The 23,452-nt window shown below is 48.8% G+C and overlaps 1 protein-coding gene across 7 annotated transcripts in view; it reads left to right on the forward strand.

The window, feature by feature from the left end:
• The window catches only part of LOC124116680 (vacuolar protein sorting-associated protein 13A-like), a 150,126-nt gene that overhangs the window by 112,356 nt on the left and 14,318 nt on the right, over positions 1-23,452 (forward strand). For all 7 annotated transcript variants that reach the window (XM_048395128.1, XM_048395131.1, XM_048395132.1 and 4 more), the window contains 13 exons: positions 544-697; positions 3,892-4,117; positions 4,244-4,313; positions 4,427-4,535; positions 4,871-4,990; positions 5,773-5,909; positions 6,016-6,097; positions 6,866-6,979; positions 7,316-7,391; positions 7,737-7,900; positions 8,185-8,266; positions 8,535-8,622; positions 8,855-8,969. In XM_048395128.1, coding sequence (XP_048251085.1) covers positions 544-697; positions 3,892-4,117; positions 4,244-4,313; positions 4,427-4,535; positions 4,871-4,990; positions 5,773-5,909; positions 6,016-6,097; positions 6,866-6,979; positions 7,316-7,391; positions 7,737-7,900; positions 8,185-8,266; positions 8,535-8,622; positions 8,855-8,969 — 1,537 coding nt within the window. The remainder of the gene's footprint in view (positions 1-543; positions 698-3,891; positions 4,118-4,243; positions 4,314-4,426; positions 4,536-4,870; positions 4,991-5,772; positions 5,910-6,015; positions 6,098-6,865; positions 6,980-7,315; positions 7,392-7,736; positions 7,901-8,184; positions 8,267-8,534; positions 8,623-8,854; positions 8,970-23,452) is intronic.

Genomic DNA, 23,452 nt, shown 5'->3' on the forward strand with positions numbered 1-23,452 from the left:
GTGTGTATACAGAGGCCAGTTGTGTATACAAAGGCCAGGTATCACCAGGTGTGTATACAGAGGCCAGTTGTATATACAGAGGCCAGGTATCACCAGGTGGGTATACAGAGACCAGTTGTGTATAAAGAGGCCAGGTATCACCAGGTGTGTATACAGAGGTCAGGAATCACCAGGTGTGTATACAGAGGCCATGTGTGTATACAGAGGCCAGGTATCACCAGGTGTGTATACAGACACCAGTTGTGTATACAGAGGCCAGGTATCAACAGGTGTGTTTACAGAGGCCAGTTGTGTATACAGAGGCCAGGTATCACCAGGTGTGTATACAGAGGCCAGTTGTGTATACATGGGCTGGTTGTGTATACAGAGGCCAGGTATCACCAGGTGGGTATACAGAGACCAGGTGTGTACACAGAGGCCAGGTATCACCAGGTGTGTATACAGAGACTAGGTGTGTACACAGAGACCAGGTATCACCAGGTAATATAATTTGCTACACCTTAGCACTGCTACAGAGTATTGATCTGTACTCCACTGTTTCAGTTCTGGCATCATCTGGGAGGAGAAGCGGAAGCGTTACAAGGCCATCAAGATGAAGGATGGCATGGTACTGGAGATGGCCTACCAGAGGCACCTGGCTGAGTTGGCTGTAGGCAAGACTCCTAATGCCAGGATGGTGCTGGAAAACAAGTTTGATGTGAGTCTACTTCACAGTGGCTGGCCTAGATAGGGTGTATCCTACAGTGGCTGGCCTGGATAGAGTGTAGAGTGTAGTGTCTGGCCTGGATAGGGTGTAGAGTGTAGTGTCTGGCCTGGATAGAGTGTAGTGTCTGGCCTGGATAGGGTGTATCCTACAGTGTCTGGCCTGGATAGAGTGTAGTGTCTGGCCTGGATAGGGTGTAGAGTGTAGTGTCTGGCCTGGATAGGGTGTAGCCTGCAGTGTCTGGCCTGGATAGGGTGAAGAGTGTAGTATCTGGGCTAGATAGGGTGTAGCCTGTAGTGTCTGGCCTGGATAGAGTGTAGTGTCTGGCCTGGATAGGGTGTATCCTACAGTGTCTGGCCTGGATAGAGTGTAGTGTCTGGCCTGGATAGGGTGTAGAGTGTAGTGTCTGGGCTAGATAGGGTGTAGCCTGCAGTGTCTGGCCTGGATAGGGTGTAGAGTGTAGTGTCTGGGCTAGATAGGGTGTATCCTGCAGTGTCTGGCCTGGATAGAGTGTAGTGTCTGGCCTGGATAGGGTGTATCCTACAGTGTCTGGCCTGGATAGAGTGTAGTGTCTGGCCTGGATAGGGTGTAGAGTGTAGTGTCTGGGCTAGATAGGGTGTAGCCTGCAGTGTCTGGCCTGGATAGGGTGTAGAGTGTAGTGTCTGGGCTAGATAGGGTGTAGCCTGCAGTGTCTGGCCTAGATAGAGTGTAGTGTCTGTCCTGGATAGGGTGTATCCTACAGTGGCTGGCCTGGATAGAGTGTAGTGTCTGGCCTGGATAGGGTGTATCCTACAGTGGCTGGCCTGGATAGAGTGTAGTGTCTGGCCTGGATAGGGTGTATCCTACAGTGGCTGGCCTGGATAGAGTGTAGTGTCTGGCCTGGATAGGGTGTAGCCTGCAGCGTCTGGCCTGGATAGAGTGTAGTGTCTGGCCTGGATAGGGTGTATCCTACAGTGGCTGGCCTGGATAGAGTGTAGTGTCTGGCCTGGATAGGGTGTATCCTACAGTGGCTGGCCTGGATAGAGTGTAGTGTCTGGCCTGGATAGGGTGTATCCTACAGTGGCTGGCCTGGATAGAGTGTAGTGTCTGGCCTGGATAGGGTGTAGCCTGCAGCGTCTGGCCTGGATAGAGTGTAGTGTCTGGCCTGGATAGGGTGTATCCTACAGTGGCTGGCCTGGATAGAGTGTAGTGTCTGGCCTGGATAGGACGTAGAGTGTAGTGTCTGGCCTGGATAGAGTGTAGTGTCTGGCCTGGATAGGGTGTAGCCTGCAGTGTCTGGCCTGGATAGAGTGTAGTGTCTGGCCTGGATAGGGTGTATCCTACAGTGGCTGGCCTGGATAGAGTGTAGTGTCTGGCCTAGATAGGGTGTATCCTACAGTGGCTGGCCTGGATAGAGTGTAGTGTCTGGCCTGGATAGGACGTAGAGTGTAGTGTCTGGCCTGGATAGAGTGTAGTGTCTGGCCTGGATAGGGTGTAGCCTACAGTGTCTGGCCTGGATAGAGTGTAGTGTCTGGCCTGGATAGGGTGTATCCTACAGTGGCTGGCCTGGATAGAGTGTAGTGTCTGGCCTGGATAGAGTGTAGAGTGTAGTGTCTGGCCTGGATAGAGTGTAGTGTCTGGCCTGGATAGGGTGTATCCTACAGTGTCTGGCCTGGATAGAGTGTAGTGTCTGGCCTAGATAGGGTGTATCCTACAGTGGCTGGCCTGGATAGAGTAGTGTCTGGCCTGGATAGGGTGTAGAGTGTAGTGTCTGGCCTGGATAGGGTGTAGAGTGTAGTGTCTGGCCTGGATAGGGTGTAGAGTGTAGTGTCTGGGCTAGATAGGGTGTAGCCTGCAGTGTCTGGTCTAGATAGGGTGTAGCCTGCAGTGGCTGGCCTGGATAGGGTGTAGAGCGTAGTGTCTGGCCTAGATAGGGTGTAGCCTGCAGTGGCTGGCCTAGATAGGGTGTAGCCTGCAGTGGCTGGCCTAGATAGGGTGTAGCCTGCAGTGGCTGGCCTAGATAGGGTGTAGCCTGCAGTGACTGGCCTAGATGGGGTGTAGCCTGCAGTGTCTGGCCTAGATAGGGTGTAGCCTGTAATGTCTGGCCTAGATAGGGTGTAGCCTTTAGTGTCTGGCCTAGATGGGGTGTAGCCTTTAGTGTCTGGCCTAGATAGGGTGTAGCCTGCAGTGGCTGGCCTAGATAGGGTGTAGCCTGCAGTGACTGGCCTAGATGGGGTGTAGCCTGCAGTGTCTGGCCTAGATAGGGTGTAGCCTGTAGTGTCTGGCCTAGATAGGGTGTAGCCTGCAGTGTCTGGCCTAGATAGGGTGTAGCCTGCAGTGACTGGCCTAGATAGGGTGTAGCCTGCAGTGGCTGGCCTAGATAGGGTGTAGCCTGTAGTGGCTGGCCTAGATAGGGTGTAGCCTGCAGTGACTGGCCTAGATAGGGTGTAGCCTGCAGTGGCTGGCCTGGATAGGGTGTAGCCTGCAGTGACTGGCCTAGATAGGGTGTAGCCTGCAGTGACTGGCCTAGATAGGGTGTAGCCTGCAGTGGCTGGCCTAGATAGGGTGTAGCCTGCAGTGGCTGGCCTGGATAGGGTGTAGAGTGTAGTGTCTGGCCTGGATAGGGTGTAGAGTGTAGTGTCTGGGCTAGATAGGGTGTAGCCTGCAGTGGCTGGCCTAGATAGGGTGTAGCCTGCAGTGACTGGCCTAGATAGGGTGTAGCCTGCAGTGGCTGGCCTAGATAGGGTGTAGAGTGTAGTGTCTGGCCTAGATAGGGTGTAGCCTGCAGTGGCTGGCCTAGATAGGGTGTAGCCTGCAGTGGCTGGCCTGGATAGGGTGTAGAGTGTAGTGTCTGGCCTGGATAGGGTGTAGCCTGCAGTGTCTGGCCTAGATAGGGTGTAGCCTGCAGTGACTGGCCTAGATAGGGTGTAGCCTGCAGTGTCTGGCCTAGATAGGGTGTAGCCTGCAGTGTCTGGCCTAGATAGGGTGTAGCCTGCAGTGGCTGGCCTAGATTGGGTGTAGCCTACAGTGGCTGGCCTAGATAGGGTGTAGCGTCTTGTGACTTCTTTGGTGCCTTGCATGATCAATCTTACTGCAATCAGTGACGCAAGACAATGTTGGAGAGGAGAAAAAATGTCAGTTACTAAGCTCGATAGACAACTGGAATAATGTTGCCTTTGTCTGAGACTTCATTGATTTATCTGTTTCAGGTGGACTTCAGCAACAAAGATAAGATGATGATGTTTAAGCCGAACAAGCGAGAGATCCGGCGTAGTTTTGTAGATGGAATCTGGCTGCAGTACAAGACATCAGCCCACCAGCTGCAGTTCCATGCCAAGATCAACCGTCTGCAGCTGGACAGTCAGCTGAAGGGAGCCGTATTCCCCACCATACTAGCCCCAATACCTCCACCCAAGTCGGTGGCTGCAGAGAGTGGTCAGTAATATAACACTGTATTGTCAAGCATTAAATACTGGTTTTCTGTTTTGTAGAATTTCAGTGTGTAGGATTTATTACAAAGAATCTATGAGGAGAGCATGAGAACATGTGTTGTGATTTCAGTGCCCAAGCCCTTCACAGAGATCAGTCTGATGCAGAGGAAACATGAGCACAGCAATATTGCACAGATCAAGTAAGTCCTCTTTATCAGTCTGTTTACAGTACATCTAGTATTTCTTTCGTCTGTGCCTGTCACAAGCACATGTTGGTACACTTCTGTCAGGTATGTGTGGTGCTTGTTGCTAGGTATGCCAAGGTCCTCATCCAGGAGTTTGCTGTAAAGGTGGACCAGGGATTCCTCAATGCGCTGCTGGAGCTGTTCGCCTCCGGGGAGCCAGTGTCAAGAGAGCAGGAGGTGGGACTGTCAGCATTCCCCTATAAGTGCACACATACATGTGCACACACGCACACTGACACACACACACTCACACCACAAAAATACACACGCCTGCGCACACACTGAGCAGGCAGGGCACACAGCCATCCTTCACATATACTTCTTCAGCCTGACTTACTAGAATCTGTTGTGCAAGGTGAGAATAAGTGCCAGGTAAATGTAACTGTTGAAGATAACTGTTTAGTTTTTACACATAAACCTGTTTGACTACTTCCCAATGATATGGATGTAGCTCAAGCCGGGGGGGATGTTGGACAAGACAGGGAATTTAGTAATGCGATGTTTGTTACCAGACGAAGGAGTTTGAGGCGGATGTGAAGAAGACTGATGCAAAGCTGATGGATGTGGTGGGCCTGTCTCTGGCCGAGGAGCAGAAGAACTTCTATGACTACCTCCACCTCTCCCCCATCAAGGTGGGTTCCACTGTAGCAAGCTAGTAACACCTCAGCAGGGCACCTCACTATCTTAGGCATGTCGGAACTCTACAGTGCAAAGTAAATGAAATAGTTTAGGTGTAGTTTTAACATGCCAAAGGCTGTGGTAGCCACTGATGCCTGACAAGAAGAGAAATGCTCTGTGTTCCTTTGGAGGTGCCATCTGCATGAGGTGGTGCTCCCCTCTTTAATGTATTAATGACAACGATGAGTGATAGTGTGTTGAGCTAGTAGTGTGTGTTGAATTTGTGAGTGATTGTGATTGTGTGTGGAGAGGTGTGTGGAGGTGGAGTGTGAGTGTGTGGAGGTGGTGTGTGAGTGTGTGGAGGTGATGTGTGAGTGTGTGGAGGTGGTGTGTGAGTGTGTGGAGGTGGAGGTGGTGTGTGAGTGCGGAGGTTTTGTGTGAGTGTGCGGAGGTGGTGTGTGAGTGTGTGGAGGTGGTGTGTGAGTGTGAGGAGGTGATGTGGAGGTGATGTGTGAGTGTGTGGAGGTGGTGTGTGGAGGTGGTGTGTGAGTGTGTGGAGGTGATGTGTGAGTGTGTGGAGGTGGTGTGTGAGTGTGTGGAGGTGATGTGTGGAGGTGGTGTGTGAGTGTGTGGAGGTGGTGTGTGAGTGTGAGGAGGTGGTGTGTGAGTGTGTGGAGGTGGTGTGTGAGTGTGTGGAGGTGATGTGTGAGTGTGTGGAGGTGATGTGGGAGTGTGTGAAGGTCGTGTGTGTGTGTGTGAGGTGGTTGCACACACTGACAGGTCTGTTTGTGTACAGATACACTTGAGCTTCTCCCTGCAAGGCGGCGGCGGTGATGACAGCGGGAAGCCCACACAGCTTCACTCCAACGTCCTCAACATCTTTATGCAGAGTGTGGGAGTGGTGCTCACTGATGTCCAGGATGTAGTCTTCAAGTAGGTTCACCACCTGGATTCTTCTTGTGATAAAGATATTGTTTAGTGAACTGTGGCACCATTGCTCTTGAACTACCTCCACATCTTGTGTTGTACTGTGTTGCAGACTGGGGTACTTCGAGCGGTCCCACACCTTCTACAACCAGAGTCAGCTTGTGGGAGAGATGACTAGACACTACGCCGGACAGGTAACTATACATAGCTGCTTACACAATACTGTAACACCAGACAGGTAAATATACACAGCTGCTGACACAATACTGTAACACCAGACAGGTAAATATACACAGCTGCTGACACAATACTGTAACACCAGACAGGTAAATATACACAGCTGCTGACACAATACTGTAACACCGGATAGGTGAACATACACAGCTGCTGGCACAATACCGTAACACTGGGCAGGTAAATATACACAGCTGCTGACACAATACTGTAACACCGGATAGGTAAACATACACAGCTGCTGGCACAATACCATAACACTGGACAGGTAAATATACACAGCTGCTGACACAACACTGTAACACCAGACAGGTAAATATACATAGCTGCTGACACAATACTGCAACACCGGACTGGTAAATATACACAGCTGCTGACATAATACTGTAACCCCGGATAGGTAAACATGCACAGCTGCTGGCACAATACTGTAACATGGGACTGGTAAATATACACAGCTGCTGACACAATACTGTAACACCGGACTGGTAAACATACATAGCTGCTGACACAAAACTGTCACAAATCTTTGTGGAATGATGAGTTCTTGTCTAAGGTCGTTTGCCAGACGTAAGAAGGCTGTTAGGAATATTGACACTGGCACATGATTGGTGACATAAAAAGCAAACAGTTGACTGTGGATAGTTGTTTATTAATGAAAGCCATGGTAATTCCCTGATTGGTTGTTGATGACGCACTCATGAATGTCCTCCTCCGGTGTGTGCCAGGCCATCAAGCAGATGTACGTGCTGGTGCTGGGGCTGGATGTACTGGGCAACCCCTTCGGCCTCCTCCGCGGGCTGTCAGAGGGAGCAGTCGATCTCTTCTATGAACCGTGTCAGGTAAGGGAACTTGTCGTTTACATGTCCATATGACTGAAAGTTCATCATGCCCTCGTTGTTTGGCATCTGACGTCTGTACACTTCTTGTCCTTAGAAACAACTGAACTAATAAAGCTGAACCTTCACTAGCATGCTCCCATCAATGGTGACACCTGAATTTGTTCATGTTCTCAGTTTTGTCGAAACAAATGAAAATTGACATTTATATATTTGTGTTTTCAACATGGGTTGTAAATAAAAGACTTCTTATGTTGCTTTGGTGCCAGAGGCCATAGAGAGTCAATTATTTTTGTGAAAATAGTACTATTGTACTATTGTATATATGATGTGTTACAGGGTGCTATCCAAGGACCAGAGGAGTTCGCCGAGGGCCTGGCGCTTGGTGTACGCAGCCTGTTCGGACATGCTGTCGGTCAGTCTTTCTGTCCCAACTGGACACGTATCAGCATGCTTGTTAAACAGTTGCATTTCATGTCATAGCCTAGTGAACTCTTCAAGAGGCCAGTACACTTCCTGTCCAGAATCCTGTTAACAATTTGGTCACCAGATGCCACTTTATTTTAGTTCCTGAGTTGAAAGTTGTTGATTGATTTGTTAGTAAACAATCCTAGTCCTGTCAAGGTTGATAGCCAGATGCATGGATTAGTATGAAGGGGTAGATGCGGCTGCTGCTGTGTTGCTAAGAATGATGTTGGTGTTGCTAAGGATGATGCTGTCACCAATGTTGGTATTTAAGTTGCTGGTTTTGTATGCATAGGTGGCGCCGCGGGAGCCGTGTCTCGGATCACAGGGACATTGGGTAAGGGCGTGGCGGCCCTGACTCTGGACGATGACTACCAGAAGAAGAGGCGAGAGCAACTCAACAAGCGACCAGCTAATGCCAGAGAGGGCTTCGCTCGTGGAGGCAAGGGGCTAGTGATGGTGAGTGTTGTGATGATACTTTAGATCCTGACCCATACTGAAGTGATTGTCCATATGTCTTAGTGTCATGCATCCTCAAGATTTCACGTAATTAACAAGGTGCACAAGTACAAGCTGGAGACCCAGCCTCCATGTTTTTTCTGAATATAGCAGCTCACTGTAGTTGGACTTGTTGGAATTGGGGGATCTGGTTAAAACCTGCTGGGATGAAAGATTTTTCTTTGTTTTTGACTACACTTGTGTTAATATATCTATACCATGCGGTTCTGTGTGTATCTGTGCAGGGTGTATTTGATGGTGTGACTGGCATCGTCAGGAAACCCCTGGAGGGTGCTCAAGAAGAGGGAGCCAAGGGTTTCTTTAAAGGTAACTAATCAATACAGGGGGTACAGCATTTCCAGGGGACAGTTGTGCTTTCATTTGATATATGACATGACATAATACAATTAATTCGATGGATCCTTTCCTAAAACTTATAATGATATAAGGCATTCACATGCAAAGTGGCCCATGAAGATCTGGGTTAGAATTGGTTTTCAGCAACCCTTGCTTGTCATAAGAGGCGACTAATGGGATTAACTCTAAGTCTCGTGTGTGTGCTCCTGTGGTGATGACAGTGTATGTATGTTTCCAGGTATCGGCAAGGGTCTGGTCGGTGTGGTCACAAGACCAACAAGTGGAGTCATCGATTTCGCCAGCAGCTCATTTGAGGGAATCAGAAGGTATTGTTCTGGAAATGAAACTGAGGTGACATACTTCTGTTAATAGGCATAGACAGCTGATGGATGTGATAGAGAATATGTTAGTGCAAGTGCAAATGCATATTGGTTTAAGATGAATATAAAACATATGTTACTCATTTCAGTGTTATAGCAGTACACTGCTAAGTATTGAATGGCTCACTTGTTAAGACCTTGTTATGAGGAACTACTAATTGTTAGTGTTGGTCTCCAGGATTGCTGAAATGTCTGATGAAGTACGCAGACTCCGCCCGCCCCGACGCTTCCACAATGACAAGGTGATCCGCCCCTACAACCACCAGGAGGCAGAGGGCTACGCAATCCTGCAGGTACACATTGATACACTTGGCTGAGCTGGTTACTTCCAGTGACCTGAGACATTTTCATCACGTTTCGTCTCACTTTGCTTTCCCTAACAAAGACTGAGGCTTTAGAACTCATGAACTGGCTCAGTATCAGCATGGTGGTTCAAGGCTGTATTCCTCCATGTTATACCTAGTGGCAGTGTTGCTACCAGCTCCAACATCAGCCATCTTTAAGCCAGTTTAGGGAACATCCTCACTCTCCCCATCTGTGCTGATCTGGTCACTTGTGTATAAGAGAACATCCCCACTCTCCCCATTGGTGCTGATCTGGTCACTTGTGTATAAGAGAACATCCTCACTCTCCCCATCTGTGCTGATCTGGTCACTTGTGTATAAGAGAACATCCCCACTCTCCCCATCCATCTGTGCTGATCTGGTCACTTGTGTATAAGAGAACATCCCCACTCTCCCCATCCATCTGTGCTGATCTGGTCACTTGTGTATAAGAGAACCCCACTCGCCCCATTGGTGCTGATCTGGTCACTTGTGTATAAGAGAACATCCCCACTCTCCCCATCCATCTGTGCTGATCTGGTCACTTGTGTCTACAAGAACATCCCGACTCTCCCCATCTGTGCTGATCTGGTCACTTGTGTCTACGAGAACATCCCCACTCTCCCCATCTGTGCTGATCTGGTCACTTGTGTATAAGAGAATATCCCAAATCTCCCCATCTGTGCTGATCTGGTCACTTGTGTATACGAGAACATCCCCACTCTCCCCATCTGTGCTGATCTGGTCACTTGTGTCTAGGAGAACATCCCCACTCTCCCCATCTGTGCTGATCTGGTCACTTGTGTCTACGAGAACATCCCCACTCGCCCCATCTGTGCTGATCTGGTCACTTGTGTATAAGAAAACATCCCCACTCTCCCCATCAATCTGTGCTGATCTGGTCACTTGTGTATAAGAGAACATCCACACTCTCCCCATCTGTGCTGATCTGGTCACTTGCGTATACGAGAACATCCCCACTCTCCCCATCTGTGCTGATCTGGTCACTTGTGTATACGAGAACATCCCTACTCTCCCCATCTGTGCTGATCTGGTCACTTGTGTATAAGAAACCATCCCAACTCTCCCCATCTGTGCTGATCTGGTCACTTGTGTATAAGAGAACATCCCAACTCTCCCCATCTGTGCTGATCTGGTCACTTGCGTATACGAGAACATCCCCACTCTCCCCATCTGTGCTGATCTGGTCACTTGTGTATACGAGAACATCCCTACTCTCCCCATCTGTGCTGATCTGGTCACTTGTGTACAAGAGAACATCCCAACTCTCCCCATCTGTGCTGATCTGGTCACTTGTGTATAAGAGAACATCCCCACTCTCCCCATCTGTGCTGATCTGGTCATGTGTGTATAAGAGAACATCCCCACTCTCCCCATCTGTGTTGATCTGGTTACTTGTGTATAAGAGCACATCCCCACTCTCCCCATCTGTGCTGATCTGGTCACTTGCGTATAAGAGAACATCCCCACTCTCCCCATCTGTGCTGATCTGGTCACTTGTGTATAAGAGAACATCCCCACTCTCCCCATCTGTACTGATCTGGTCACTTGTGTATAAGAGAACATCCCCACTCTCCCCATTGGTGCTGATCTGGTCACTTGTGTATAGGAGAACATCCCCACTCTCCCCATCTGTACTGATCTGGTCACTTGTGTATACGAGAATATCCCCACTCTCCCCATCTGTGCTGATCTGGTCACTTGTGTATAAGAGAACATCCCCACTCTCCCCATCAGTACTGATCTGGTCACTTGTGTATACGAGAACATCCCCACTCTCCCCATCTGTGCTGATCTGGTCACTTGTGTATACGAGAACATCCCTACTCTCCCCATCAGTACTGATCTGGTCACTTGTGTATACGAGAATATCCCCGCTCTCCCCATCTGTGCTGATCTGGTCACTTGTGTATAGGAGAACATCCCCACTCTCCCAATCCATCTGTGCTGATCTGGTCACTTGTGTATAAGAGAACCCCACTCGCCCCATTGGTGCTGATCTGGTCACTTGTGTATAAGAGAACATCCCCACTCTCCCCATCCATCTGTGCTGATCTGGTCACTTGTGTCTACAAGAACATCCCCACTCTCCCCATCTGTGCTGATCTGGTCACTTGTGTCTACGAGAACATCCCCACTCTCCCCATCTGTGCTGATCTGGTCACTTGTGTATAAGAGAATATCCCAAATCTCCCCATCTGTGCTGATCTGGTCACTTGTGTATACGAGAACATCCCCACTCTCCCCATCTGTGCTGATCTGGTCACTTGTGTCTAGGAGAACATCCCCACTCTCCCCATCTGTGCTGATCTGGTCACTTGTGTCTACGAGAACATCCCCACTCGCCCCATCTGTGCTGATCTGGTCACTTGTGTATAAGAAAACATCCCCACTCTCCCCATCAATCTGTGCTGATCTGGTCACTTGTGTATAAGAGAACATCCACACTCTCCCCATCTGTGCTGATCTGGTCACTTGCGTATACGAGAACATCCCCACTCTCCCCATTGGTGCTGATCTGGTCACTTGTGTATACGAGAACATCCCTACTCTCCCCATCTGTGCTGATCTGGTCACTTGTGTATAAGAAACCATCCCAACTCTCCCCATCTGTGCTGATCTGGTCACTTGTGTATAAGAGAACATCCCCACTCTCCCCATCCATCTGTGCTGATCTGTTCACTTGCGTAAACGAGAACATCCCCACTCTCCCCATCTGTGCTGATCTGGTCACTTGTGTATAAGAGACCATCCCAACTCTCCCCATCTGTGCTGATCTGGTGACTTGTGTATAAGAGAACATCCCAACTCTCCCCATCTGTGCTGATCTGGTCACTTGTGTATAAGAGACCATCCCCACTCTTCCCATTGGTGCTGATCTGGTCACTTGTGTATAAGAGAACATCCCAACTCTCCCCATCTGTGCTGATCTGGTCACTTGTGTACAAGAGAACATCCCAACTCTCCCCATCTGTGCTGATCTGGTCACTTGTGTATAAGAGAACATCCCCACTCTCCCCATCTGTGCTGATCTGGTCATGTGTGTATAAGAGAACATCCCCACTCTCCCCATCTGTGTTGATCTGGTTACTTGTGTATAAGAGCACATCCCCACTCTCCCCATCTGTGCTGATCTGGTCACTTGCGTATAAGAGAACATCCCCACTCTCCCCATCTGTGCTGATCTGGTCACTTGTGTATAAGAGAACATCCCCACTCTCCCCATCTGTACTGATCTGGTCACTTGTGTATAAGAGAACATCCCCACTCTCCCCATTGGTGCTGATCTGGTCACTTGTGTATAGGAGAACATCCCCACTCTCCCCATCTGTACTGATCTGGTCACTTGTGTATACGAGAATATCCCCACTCTCCCCATCTGTGCTGATCTGGTCACTTGTGTATAAGAGAACATCCCCACTCTCCCCATCAGTACTGATCTGGTCACTTGTGTATACGAGAACATCCCCACTCTCCCCATCTGTGCTGATCTGGTCACTTGTGTATACGAGAACATCCCTACTCTCCCCATCAGTACTGATCTGGTCACTTGTGTATACGAGAATATCCCCGCTCTCCCCATCTGTGCTGATCTGTTCACTTGTGTATAGGAGAACATCCCCACTCTCCCCATCTGTACTGATCTGGTCACTTGTGTATACGAGAATATCCCCACTCTCCCCATCTGTGCTGATCTGGTCACTTGTGTATAAGAGAACATCCCCACTCTCCCCATCAGTACTGATCTGGTCACTTGTGTATACATACCAGAACATCCCCACTCTCCCCATCTGTGCTGATCTGGTCACTTGTGTATAAGAGAACATCCCCACTCTCCCCATCTGTCCTGATCTGGTCACTTGTGTATAAGAGAACATCCCCACTCTCCCCATCAGTACTGATCTGGTCACTTGTGTATACGAGAACATCCCGACTCTCCCCATTGGTGCTGATCTGGTCACTTGTGTATAAGAGAAAATCCAAACTCTCCCCATCTGTGCTGATCTGGTCACTTGTGTATAAGAGAACATCCCCACTCTCCCCATCTGTGTTGATCTGGTCACTTGTGTATAAGAGAACATCCCCACTCTCCCCATCTGTGCTGATCTGGTCACTTGTGTATAAGAGAACATCCCCTTTTTTTCCCATTGGTGCTGATCTGGTCACTTGTGTATACGAGAACATCCCCACTCTCCCCATTGGTGCTGATCTGGTCACTTGTGTATAAGAGAACATCCCCACTCTCCCCATCTGTGCTGATCTGGTCATGTGTGTATAAGAGAACATCCCCACTCTCCCCATCTGTGTTGATCTGGTTACTTGTGTATAAGAGCACATCCCCACTCTCCCCATCTGTGCTGATCTGGTCACTTGCGTATAAGAGAACATCCCCACTCTCCCCATCTGTGCTGATCTGGTCACTTGTGTATAAGAGAACATCCCCACTCTCCCCATCAGTACTGATCTGTTCACTTGTGTATAAGAGAACATCCCCACTCTCCCCATTGGTGCTGATCTGGTCACTTGTGTATAGGAGAACATCCCCACTCTCCCTATCTGTACTGATCTGGTCACTTGTGTATACGAGAATATCCCCACTCTCCCCATCTGTGCTGATCTGGTCACTTGTGTATACGAGAACATCCCCACTCTCCCCATCTGTGCTGATCTGGTCACTTGTGTATACGAGAACATCCCCACTCTCCCCATCAGTACTGATCTGGTCACTTGTGTATACAAGAATATCCCCACTCTCCCCATCTGTGCTGATCTGGTCACTTGTGTATAAGAGAACATCCCCACTCTCCCCATCAGTACTGATCTGGTCACTTGTGTATACGAGAACATCCCCACTCTCCCCATCTGTGCTGATCTGGTCACTTGTGTATAAGAGAACATCCCCACTCTCCCCATCAGTACTGATCTGGTCACTTGTGTATAGGAGAACATCCCCACTCTCCCCATTGGTGCTGATCTGGTCACTTGTGTATAAGAGAAAATCCAAACTCTCCCCATTGGTGCTGATCTGGTCACTTGTGTATAAGAGAACATCCCCACTCTCCCCATCTGTGTTGATCTGGTCACTTGTGTATAAGAGAACATCCCCACTCTCCCCATTGGTGCTGATCTGGTCACTTGTGTATAGGAGAACATCCCCACTCTCCCCATCTGTACTGATCTGGTCACTTGTGTATACGAGAATATCCCCACTCTCCCCATCTGTGCTGATCTGGTCACTTGTGTATAAGAGAACATCCCCACTCTCCCCATCAGTACTGATCTGGTCACTTGTGTATACGAGAACATCCCCACTCTCCCCATCTGTGCTGATCTGGTCACTTGTGTATAAGAGAACATCCCCACTCTCCCCATCTGTGCTGATCTGGTCACTTGTGTATAAGAGAACATCCCCACTCTCCCCATCAGTACTGATCTGGTCACTTGTGTATACGAGAACATCCCCACTCTCCCCATTGGTGCTGATCTGGTCACTTGTGTATAAGAGAAAATCCAAACTCTCCCCATTGGTGCTGATCTGGTCACTTGTGTATAAGAGAACATCCCCACTCTCCCCATCTGTGTTGATCTGGTCACTTGTGTATAAGAGAACATCCCCACTCTCCCCATTGGTGCTGATCTGGTCACTTGTGTATAGGAGAACATCCCCACTCTCCCCATCTGTACTGATCTGGTCACTTGTGTATACGAGAATTTCCCCACTCTCCCCATCTGTGCTGATCTGGTCACTTGTGTATAAGAGAACATCCCCACTCTCCCCATCAGTACTGATCTGGTCACTTGTGTATACATACGAGAACATCCCCACTCTCCCCATCTGTGCTGATCTGGTCACTTGTGTATAAGAGAACATCCCCACTCTCCCCATCTGTGCTGATCTGGTCACTTGTGTATAAGAGAACATCCCGACTCTCCCCATCTGTGCTGATCTGGTCACTTGTGTATAAGAGAAAATCCAAACTCTCCCCATAGGTGCTGATCTGGTCACTTGTGTATAAGAGAACATCCCCACTCTCCCCATCTGTGTTGATCTGGTCACTTGTGTATAAGAGAACATCCCCACTCTCCCCATCTGTGCTGATCTGGTCACTTGTGTATAAGAGAACATCCCCTTTTTTTCCCATTGGTGCTGATCTGGTCACTTGTGTATAAGAGAACATCCCCACTCTCCCCATTGGTGCTGATCTGGTCACTTGTGTATAAGAGAACATCCCCACTCTCCCCATCTGTGTTGATCTGGTTACTTGTGTATAAGAGCACATCCCCACTCTCCCCATCTGTGCTGATCTGGTCACTTGCGTATAAGAGAACATCCCCACTCTCCCCATCTGTGCTGATCTGGTCACTTGTGTATAAGAGAACATCCCCACTCTCCCCATCAGTACTGATCTGGTCACTTGTGTATAAGAGAACATCCCCACTCTCCCCATCTGTGCTGATCTGGTCACTTGTGTATACGAGAACATCCCCACTCTCCCCATCAGTACTGATCTGGTCACTTGTGTATACGAGAATATCCCCACTCTCCCCATCTGTGCTGATCTGGTCACTTGTGTATAAGAGAACATCCCCACTCTCCCCATCAGTACTGATCTGGTCACTTGTGTATAAGAGAACATCCCCACTCTCCCCATCAGTACTGATCTGGTCACTTGTGTATACGAGAACATCCCCACTCTCCCCATTGGTGCTGATCTGGTCACTTGTGTATAAGAGAAAATCCAAACTCTCCCCATTGGTGCTGATCTGGTCACTTGTGTATAAGAGAACATCCCCACTCTCCCCATCTGTGTTGATCTGGTCACTTGTGTATAAGAGAACATCCCCACTCTCCCCATTGGTGCTGATCTGGTCACTTGTGTATAGGAGAACATCCCCACTCTCCCCATCTGTACTGATCTGGTCACTTGTGTATATGAGAATATCCCCACTCTCCCCATCTGTGCTGATCTGGTCACTTGTGTATAAGAGAACATCCCCACTCTCCCCATCAGTACTGATCTGGTCACTTGTGTATACGAGAACATCCCCACTCTCCCCATCTGTGCTGATCTGGTCACTTGTGTATAAGAGAACATCCCCACTCTCCCCATCTGTGCTGATCTGGTCACTTGTGTATAAGAGAACATCCCCACTCTCCCCATCAGTACTGATCTGGTCACTTGTGTATACGAGAACATCCCCACTCTCCCCATTGGTGCTGATCTGGTCACTTGTGTATAAGAGAAAATCCAAACTCTCCCCATTGGTGCTGATCTGGTCACTTGTGTATAAGAGAACATCCCCACTCTCCCCATCTGTGTTGATCTGGTCACTTGTGTATAAGAGAACATCCCCACTCTCCCCATTGGTGCTGATCTGGTCACTTGTGTATAGGAGAACATCCCCACTCTCCCCATCTGTACTGATCTGGTCACTTGTGTATACGAGAATTTCCCCACTCTCCCCATCTGTGCTGATCTGGTCACTTGTGTATACGAGAACATCCCCACTCTCCCCATCTGTGCTGATCTGGTCACTTGTGTATAAGAGAACATCCCCACTCTCCCCATCAGTACTGATCTGGTCACTTGTGTATAAGAGAACATCCCCACTCTCCCCATCAGTACTGATCTGGTCACTTGTGTATACGAGAACATCCCCACTCTCCCCATTGGTGCTGATCTGGTCACTTGTGTATAAGAGAAAATCCAAACTCTCCCCATTGGTGCTGATCTGGTCACTTGTGTATAAGAGAACATCCCCACTCTCCCCATCTGTGTTGATCTGGTCACTTGTGTATAAGAGAACATCCCCACTCTCCCCATTGGTGCTGATCTGGTCACTTGTGTATAGGAGAACATCCCCACTCTCCCCATCTGTACTGATCTGGTCACTTGTGTATACGAGAATTTCCCCACTCTCCCCATCTGTGCTGATCTGGTCACTTGTGTATAAGAGAACATCCCCACTCTCCCCATCAGTACTGATCTGGTCACTTGTGTATACATACGAGAACATCCCCACTCTCCCCATCTGTGCTGATCTGGTCACTTGTGTATAAGAGAACATCCCCACTCTCCCCATCTGTGCTGATCTGGTCACTTGTGTATAAGAGAACATCCCGACTCTCCCCATCTGTGCTGATCTGGTCACTTGTGTATAAGAGAAAATCCAAACTCTCCCCATAGGTGCTGATCTGGTCACTTGTGTATAAGAGAACATCCCCACTCTCCCCATCTGTGTTGATCTGGTCACTTGTGTATAAGAGAACATCCCCACTCTCCCCATCTGTGCTGATCTGGTCACTTGTGTATAAGAGAACATCCCCTTTTTTTCCCATTGGTGCTGATCTGGTCACTTGTGTATACGAGAACATCCCCACTCTCCCCATTGGTGCTGATCTGGTCACTTGTGTATAAGAGAACATCCCCACTCTCCCCATCTGTGCTGATCTGGTCATGTGTGTATAAGAGAACATCCCCACTCTCCCCATCTGTGTTGATCTGGTTACTTGTGTATAAGAGCACATCCCCACTCTCCCCATCTGTGCTGATCTGGTCACTTGCGTATAAGAGAACATCCCCACTCTCCCCATCTGTGCTGATCTGGTCACTTGTGTATAAGAGAACATCCCCACTCTCCCCATCAGTACTGATCTGGTCACTTGTGTATAAGAGAACATCCCCACTCTCCCCATCTGTGCTGATCTGGTCACTTGTGTATACGAGAACATCCCCACTCTCCCCATCAGTACTGATCTGGTCACTTGTGTATACGAGAATATCCCCACTCTCCCCATCTGTGCTGATCTGGTCACTTGTGTATAAGAGAACATCCCCACTCTCCCCATCAGTACTGATCTGGTCACTTGTGTATAAGAGAACATCCCCACTCTCCCCATCAGTACTGATCTGGTCACTTGTGTATACGAGAACATCCCCACTCTCCCCATTGGTGCTGATCTGGTCACTTGTGTATAAGAGAAAATCCAAACTCTCCCCATTGGTGCTGATCTGGTCACTTGTGTATAAGAGAACATCCCCACTCTCCCCATCTGTGTTGATCTGGTCACTTGTGTATAAGAGAACATCCCCACTCTCCCCATTGGTGCTGATCTGGTCACTTGTGTATAGGAGAACATCCCCACTCTCCCCATCTGTACTGATCTGGTCACTTGTGTATAAGAGAACATCCCCACTCTCCCCATCAGTACTGATCTGGTCACTTGTGTATAGGAGAACATCCCCACTCTCCCCATCTGTGCTGATCTGGTCACTTGTGTATAAGAGAACATCCCCACTCTCCCCATCTGTGCTGATCTGGTCACTTGTGTATAAGAGAACATCCCCACTCTCCCCATCAGTACTGATCTGGTCACTTGTGTATACGAGAACATCCCCACTCTCCCCATTGGTGCTGATCTGGTCACTTGTGTATAAGAGAAAATCCAAACTCTCCCCATTGGTGCTGATCTGGTCACTTGTGTATAAGAGAACATCCCCACTCTCCCCATCTGTGTTGATCTGGTCACTTGTGTATAAGAGAACATCCCCACTCTCCCCATTGGTGCTGATCTGGTCACTTGTGTATAGGAGAACATCCCCACTCTCCCCATCTGTACTGATCTGGTCACTTGTGTATACGAGAATATCCCCACTCTCCCCATCTGTGCTGATCTGGTCACTTGTGTATAAGAGAACATCCCCACTCTCCCCATCAGTACTGATCTGGTCACTTGTGTATACGAGAACATCCCCACTCTCCCCATCTGTGCTGATCTGGTCACTTGTGTATAAGAGACCATCCCAACTTTCCCCATCTGTGTGGATCTGGTCACTTGTGTATAAGAGAACATCCCCACTCTCCCCATCTGTGCTGATCTGGTCACTTGTGTATACGAGAACATCCCCACTCTCCCCATCTGTGTGGATCTGGTCATGTGTGTATAAGAGAACATCCCCACTCTCCCCATCTGTGCTGATCTGGTCACTTGTGTATAAGAGACCATCCCCACTCTCCCCATCTGTGTGGATCTGGTCATGTGTGTATAAGAGAACATCCCCACTCTCCCCATCAGTACTGATCTGGTCACTTGTGTAAAAGAGAACATCCCCACTCTCCCCATTGGTGCTGATCTGGTCACTTGTGTATAAGAGAACATCCAAACTCTCCCCATTGGTGCTGATCTGGTCACTTGTGTATAAGAGAACATCCCCACTCTCCCCATCCATCTGTGCTGATCTGGTCACTTGTGTATACGAGAACATCCCCACTCTCCCCATCTGTGCTGATCTGGTCACTTGTGTATAAGAGAACATCCAAACTCTCCCCATTGGTGCTGATCTGGTCACTTGTGTATAAGAGAACATCCCCACTCTCCCCATCCATCTGTGCTGATCTGGTCACTTGTGTATAAGAGACCATCACCACTCTCCCCATCAGTACAGATCTGGTCACTTGTGTATACGAGAACATCCAAACTCTCCCCATTGGTGCTGATCTGGTCACTTGTGTATAAGAGAACATCCCCACTCTCCCCATCTGTGTTGATCTGGTCACTTGTGTATAAGAGAACATCCCCACTCTCCCCATTGGTGCTGATCTGGTCACTTGTGTATAGGAGAACATCCCCACTCTCCCCATCTGTACTGATCTGGTCACTTGTGTATACGAGAATATCCCCACTCTCCCCATCTGTGCTGATCTGGTCACTTGTGTATAAGAGAACATCCCCACTCTCCCCATCAGTACTGATCTGGTCACTTGTGTATACGAGAACATCCCCACTCTCCCCATCTGTGCTGATCTGGTCACTTGTGTATAAGAGAACATCCCCACTCTCCCCATCTGTGCTGATCTGGTCACTTGTGTATAAGAGAACATCCCCACTCTCCCCATCAGTACTGATCTGGTCACTTGTGTATACGAGAACATCCCCACTCTCCCCATTGGTGCTGATCTGGTCACTTGTGTATAAGAGAAAATCCAAACTCTCCCCATTGGTGCTGATCTGGTCACTTGTGTATAAGAGAACATCCCCACTCTCCCCATCTGTGTTGATCTGGTCACTTGTGTATAAGAGAACATCCCCACTCTCCCCATTGGTGCTGATCTGGTCACTTGTGTATAGGAGAACATCCCCACTCTCCCCATCTGTACTGATCTGGTCACTTGTGTATACGAGAATTTCCCCACTCTCCCCATCTGTGCTGATCTGGTCACTTGTGTATAAGAGAACATCCCCACTCTCCCCATCAGTACTGATCTGGTCACTTGTGTATACATACGAGAACATCCCCACTCTCCCCATCTGTGCTGATCTGGTCACTTGTGTATAAGAGAACATCCCCACTCTCCCCATCTGTGCTGATCTGGTCACTTGTGTATAAGAGAACATCCCGACTCTCCCCATCTGTGCTGATCTGGTCACTTGTGTATAAGAGAAAATCCAAACTCTCCCCATAGGTGCTGATCTGGTCACTTGTGTATAAGAGAACATCCCCACTCTCCCCATCTGTGTTGATCTGGTCACTTGTGTATAAGAGAACATCCCCACTCTCCCCATCTGTGCTGATCTGGTCACTTGTGTATAAGAGAACATCCCCTTTTTTTCCCATTGGTGCTGATCTGGTCACTTGTGTATAAGAGAACATCCCCACTCTCCCCATTGGTGCTGATCTGGTCACTTGTGTATAAGAGAACATCCCCACTCTCCCCATCTGTGCTGATCTGGTCATGTGTGTATAAGAGAACATCCCCACTCTCCCCATCTGTGTTGATCTGGTTACTTGTGTATAAGAGCACATCCCCACTCTCCCCATCTGTGCTGATCTGGTCACTTGTGTATAAGAGAACATCCCCACTCTCCCCATCAGTACTGATCTGGTCACTTGTGTATACGAGAACATCCCCACTCTCCCCATTGGTGCTGATCTGGTCACTTGTGTATAAGAGAAAATCCAAACTCTCCCCATTGGTGCTGATCTGGTCACTTGTGTATAAGAGAACATCCCCACTCTCCCCATCTGTGTTGATCTGGTCACTTGTGTATAAGAGAACATCCCCACTCTCCCCATTGGTGCTGATCTGGTCACTTGTGTATAGGAGAACATCCCCACTCTCCCCATCTGTACTGATCTGGTCACTTGTGTATATGAGAATATCCCCACTCTCCCCATCTGTGCTGATCTGGTCACTTGTGTATAAGAGAACATCCCCACTCTCCCCATCAGTACTGATCTGGTCACTTGTGTATACGAGAACATCCCCACTCTCCCCATCTGTGCTGATCTGGTCACTTGTGTATAAGAGAACATCCCCACTCTCCCCATCTGTGCTGATCTGGTCACTTGTGTATAAGAGAACATCCCCACTCTCCCCATCAGTACTGATCTGGTCACTTGTGTATACGAGAACATCCCCACTCTCCCCATTGGTGCTGATCTGGTCACTTGTGTATAAGAGAAAATCCAAACTCTCCCCATTGGTGCTGATCTGGTCACTTGTGTATAAGAGAACATCCCCACTCTCCCCATCTGTGTTGATCTGGTCACTTGTGTATAAGAGAACATCCCCACTCTCCCCATTGGTGCTGATCTGGTCACTTGTGTATAGGAGAACATCCCCACTCTCCCCATCTGTACTGATCTGGTCACTTGTGTATACGAGAATATCCCCACTCTCCCCATCTGTGCTGATCTGGTCACTTGTGTATAAGAGAACATCCCCACTCTCCCCATCAGTACTGATCTGGTCACTTGTGTATACGAGAACATCCCCACTCTCCCCATCTGTGCTGATCTGGTCACTTGTGTATAAGAGACCATCCCAACTTTCCCCATCTGTGTGGATCTGGTCACTTGTGTATAAGAGAACATCCCCACTCTCCCCATCTGTGCTGATCTGGTCACTTGTGTATACGAGAACATCCCCACTCTCCCCATCTGTGTGGATCTGGTCATGTGTGTATAAGAGAACATCCCCACTCTCCCCATCTGTGCTGATCTGGTCACTTGTGTATAAGAGACCATCCCCACTCTCCCCATCTGTGTGGATCTGGTCATGTTTGTATAAGAGAACATCCCCACTCTCCCCATCAGTACTGATCTGGTCACTTGTGTAAAAGAGAACATCCCCACTCTCCCCATTGGTGCTGATCTGGTCACTTGTGTATAAGAGAACATCCAAACTCTCCCCATTGGTGCTGATCTGGTCACTTGTGTATAAGAGAACATCCCCACTCTCCCCATCCATCTGTGCTGATCTGGTCACTTGTGTATACGAGAACATCCCCACTCTCCCCATCTGTGCTGATCTGGTCACTTGTGTATAAGAGAACATCCAAACTCTCCCCATTGGTGCTGATCTGGTCACTTGTGTATAAGAGAACATCCCCACTCTCCCCATCCATCTGTGCTGATCTGGTCACTTGTGTATAAGAGACCATCACCACTCTCCCCATCAGTACAGATCTGGTCACTTGTGTATACGAGAACATCCCCACTCTCCCCATCTGTGCTGATCTGGTCACTTGTGTATATGAGAACATCCCCACTCTCCCTATCTGTGCTGATCTGGTCACTTGTGTATACGAGAACATCCCCACTCTCCCCATCAGTACTGATCTGGTCACTTGTGTATACGAGAACATCCCCACTCTCCCCATCTGTGCTGATCTGGTCACTTGTGTATAAGAGAACATCCCCACTCTCCCCATCAGTACTGATCTGGTCACTTGTGTATAGGAGAACATCCCCACTCTCCCCATTGGTGCTGATCTGGTCACTTGTGTATAAGAGAAAATCCAAACTCTCCCCATTGGTGCTGATCTGGTCACTTGTGTATAAGAGAACATCCCCACTCTCCCCATCTGTGTTGATCTGGTCACTTGTGTATAAGAGAACATCCCCACTCTCCCCATTGGTGCTGATCTGGTCACTTGTGTATAGGAGAACATCCCCACTCTCCCCATCTGTACTGATCTGGTCACTTGTGTATACGAGAATATCCCCACTCTCCCCATCTGTGCTGATCTGGTCACTTGTGTATAAGAGAACATCCCCACTCTCCCCATCAGTACTGATCTGGTCACTTGTGTATACGAGAACATCCCCACTCTCCCCATCTGTGCTGATCTGGTCACTTGTGTATAAGAGAACATCCCCACTCTCCCCATCTGTGCTGATCTGGTCACTTGTGTATAAGAGAACATCCCCACTCTCCCCATCAGTACTGATCTGGTCACTTGTGTATACGAGAACATCCCCACTCTCCCCATTGGTGCTGATCTGGTCACTTGTGTATAAGAGAAAATCCAAACTCTCCCCATTGGTGCTGATCTGGTCACTTGTGTATAAGAGAACATCCCCACTCTCCCCATCTGTGTTGATCTGGTCACTTGTGTATAAGAGAACATCCCCACTCTCCCCATT

This window comes from Haliotis rufescens, unplaced genomic scaffold (assembly GCF_023055435.1).
Source record: "Haliotis rufescens isolate VD_foot unplaced genomic scaffold, xgHalRufe1.0.p SCAF_14, whole genome shotgun sequence".
NCBI lineage: Eukaryota > Metazoa > Mollusca > Gastropoda > Lepetellida > Haliotidae > Haliotis > Haliotis rufescens.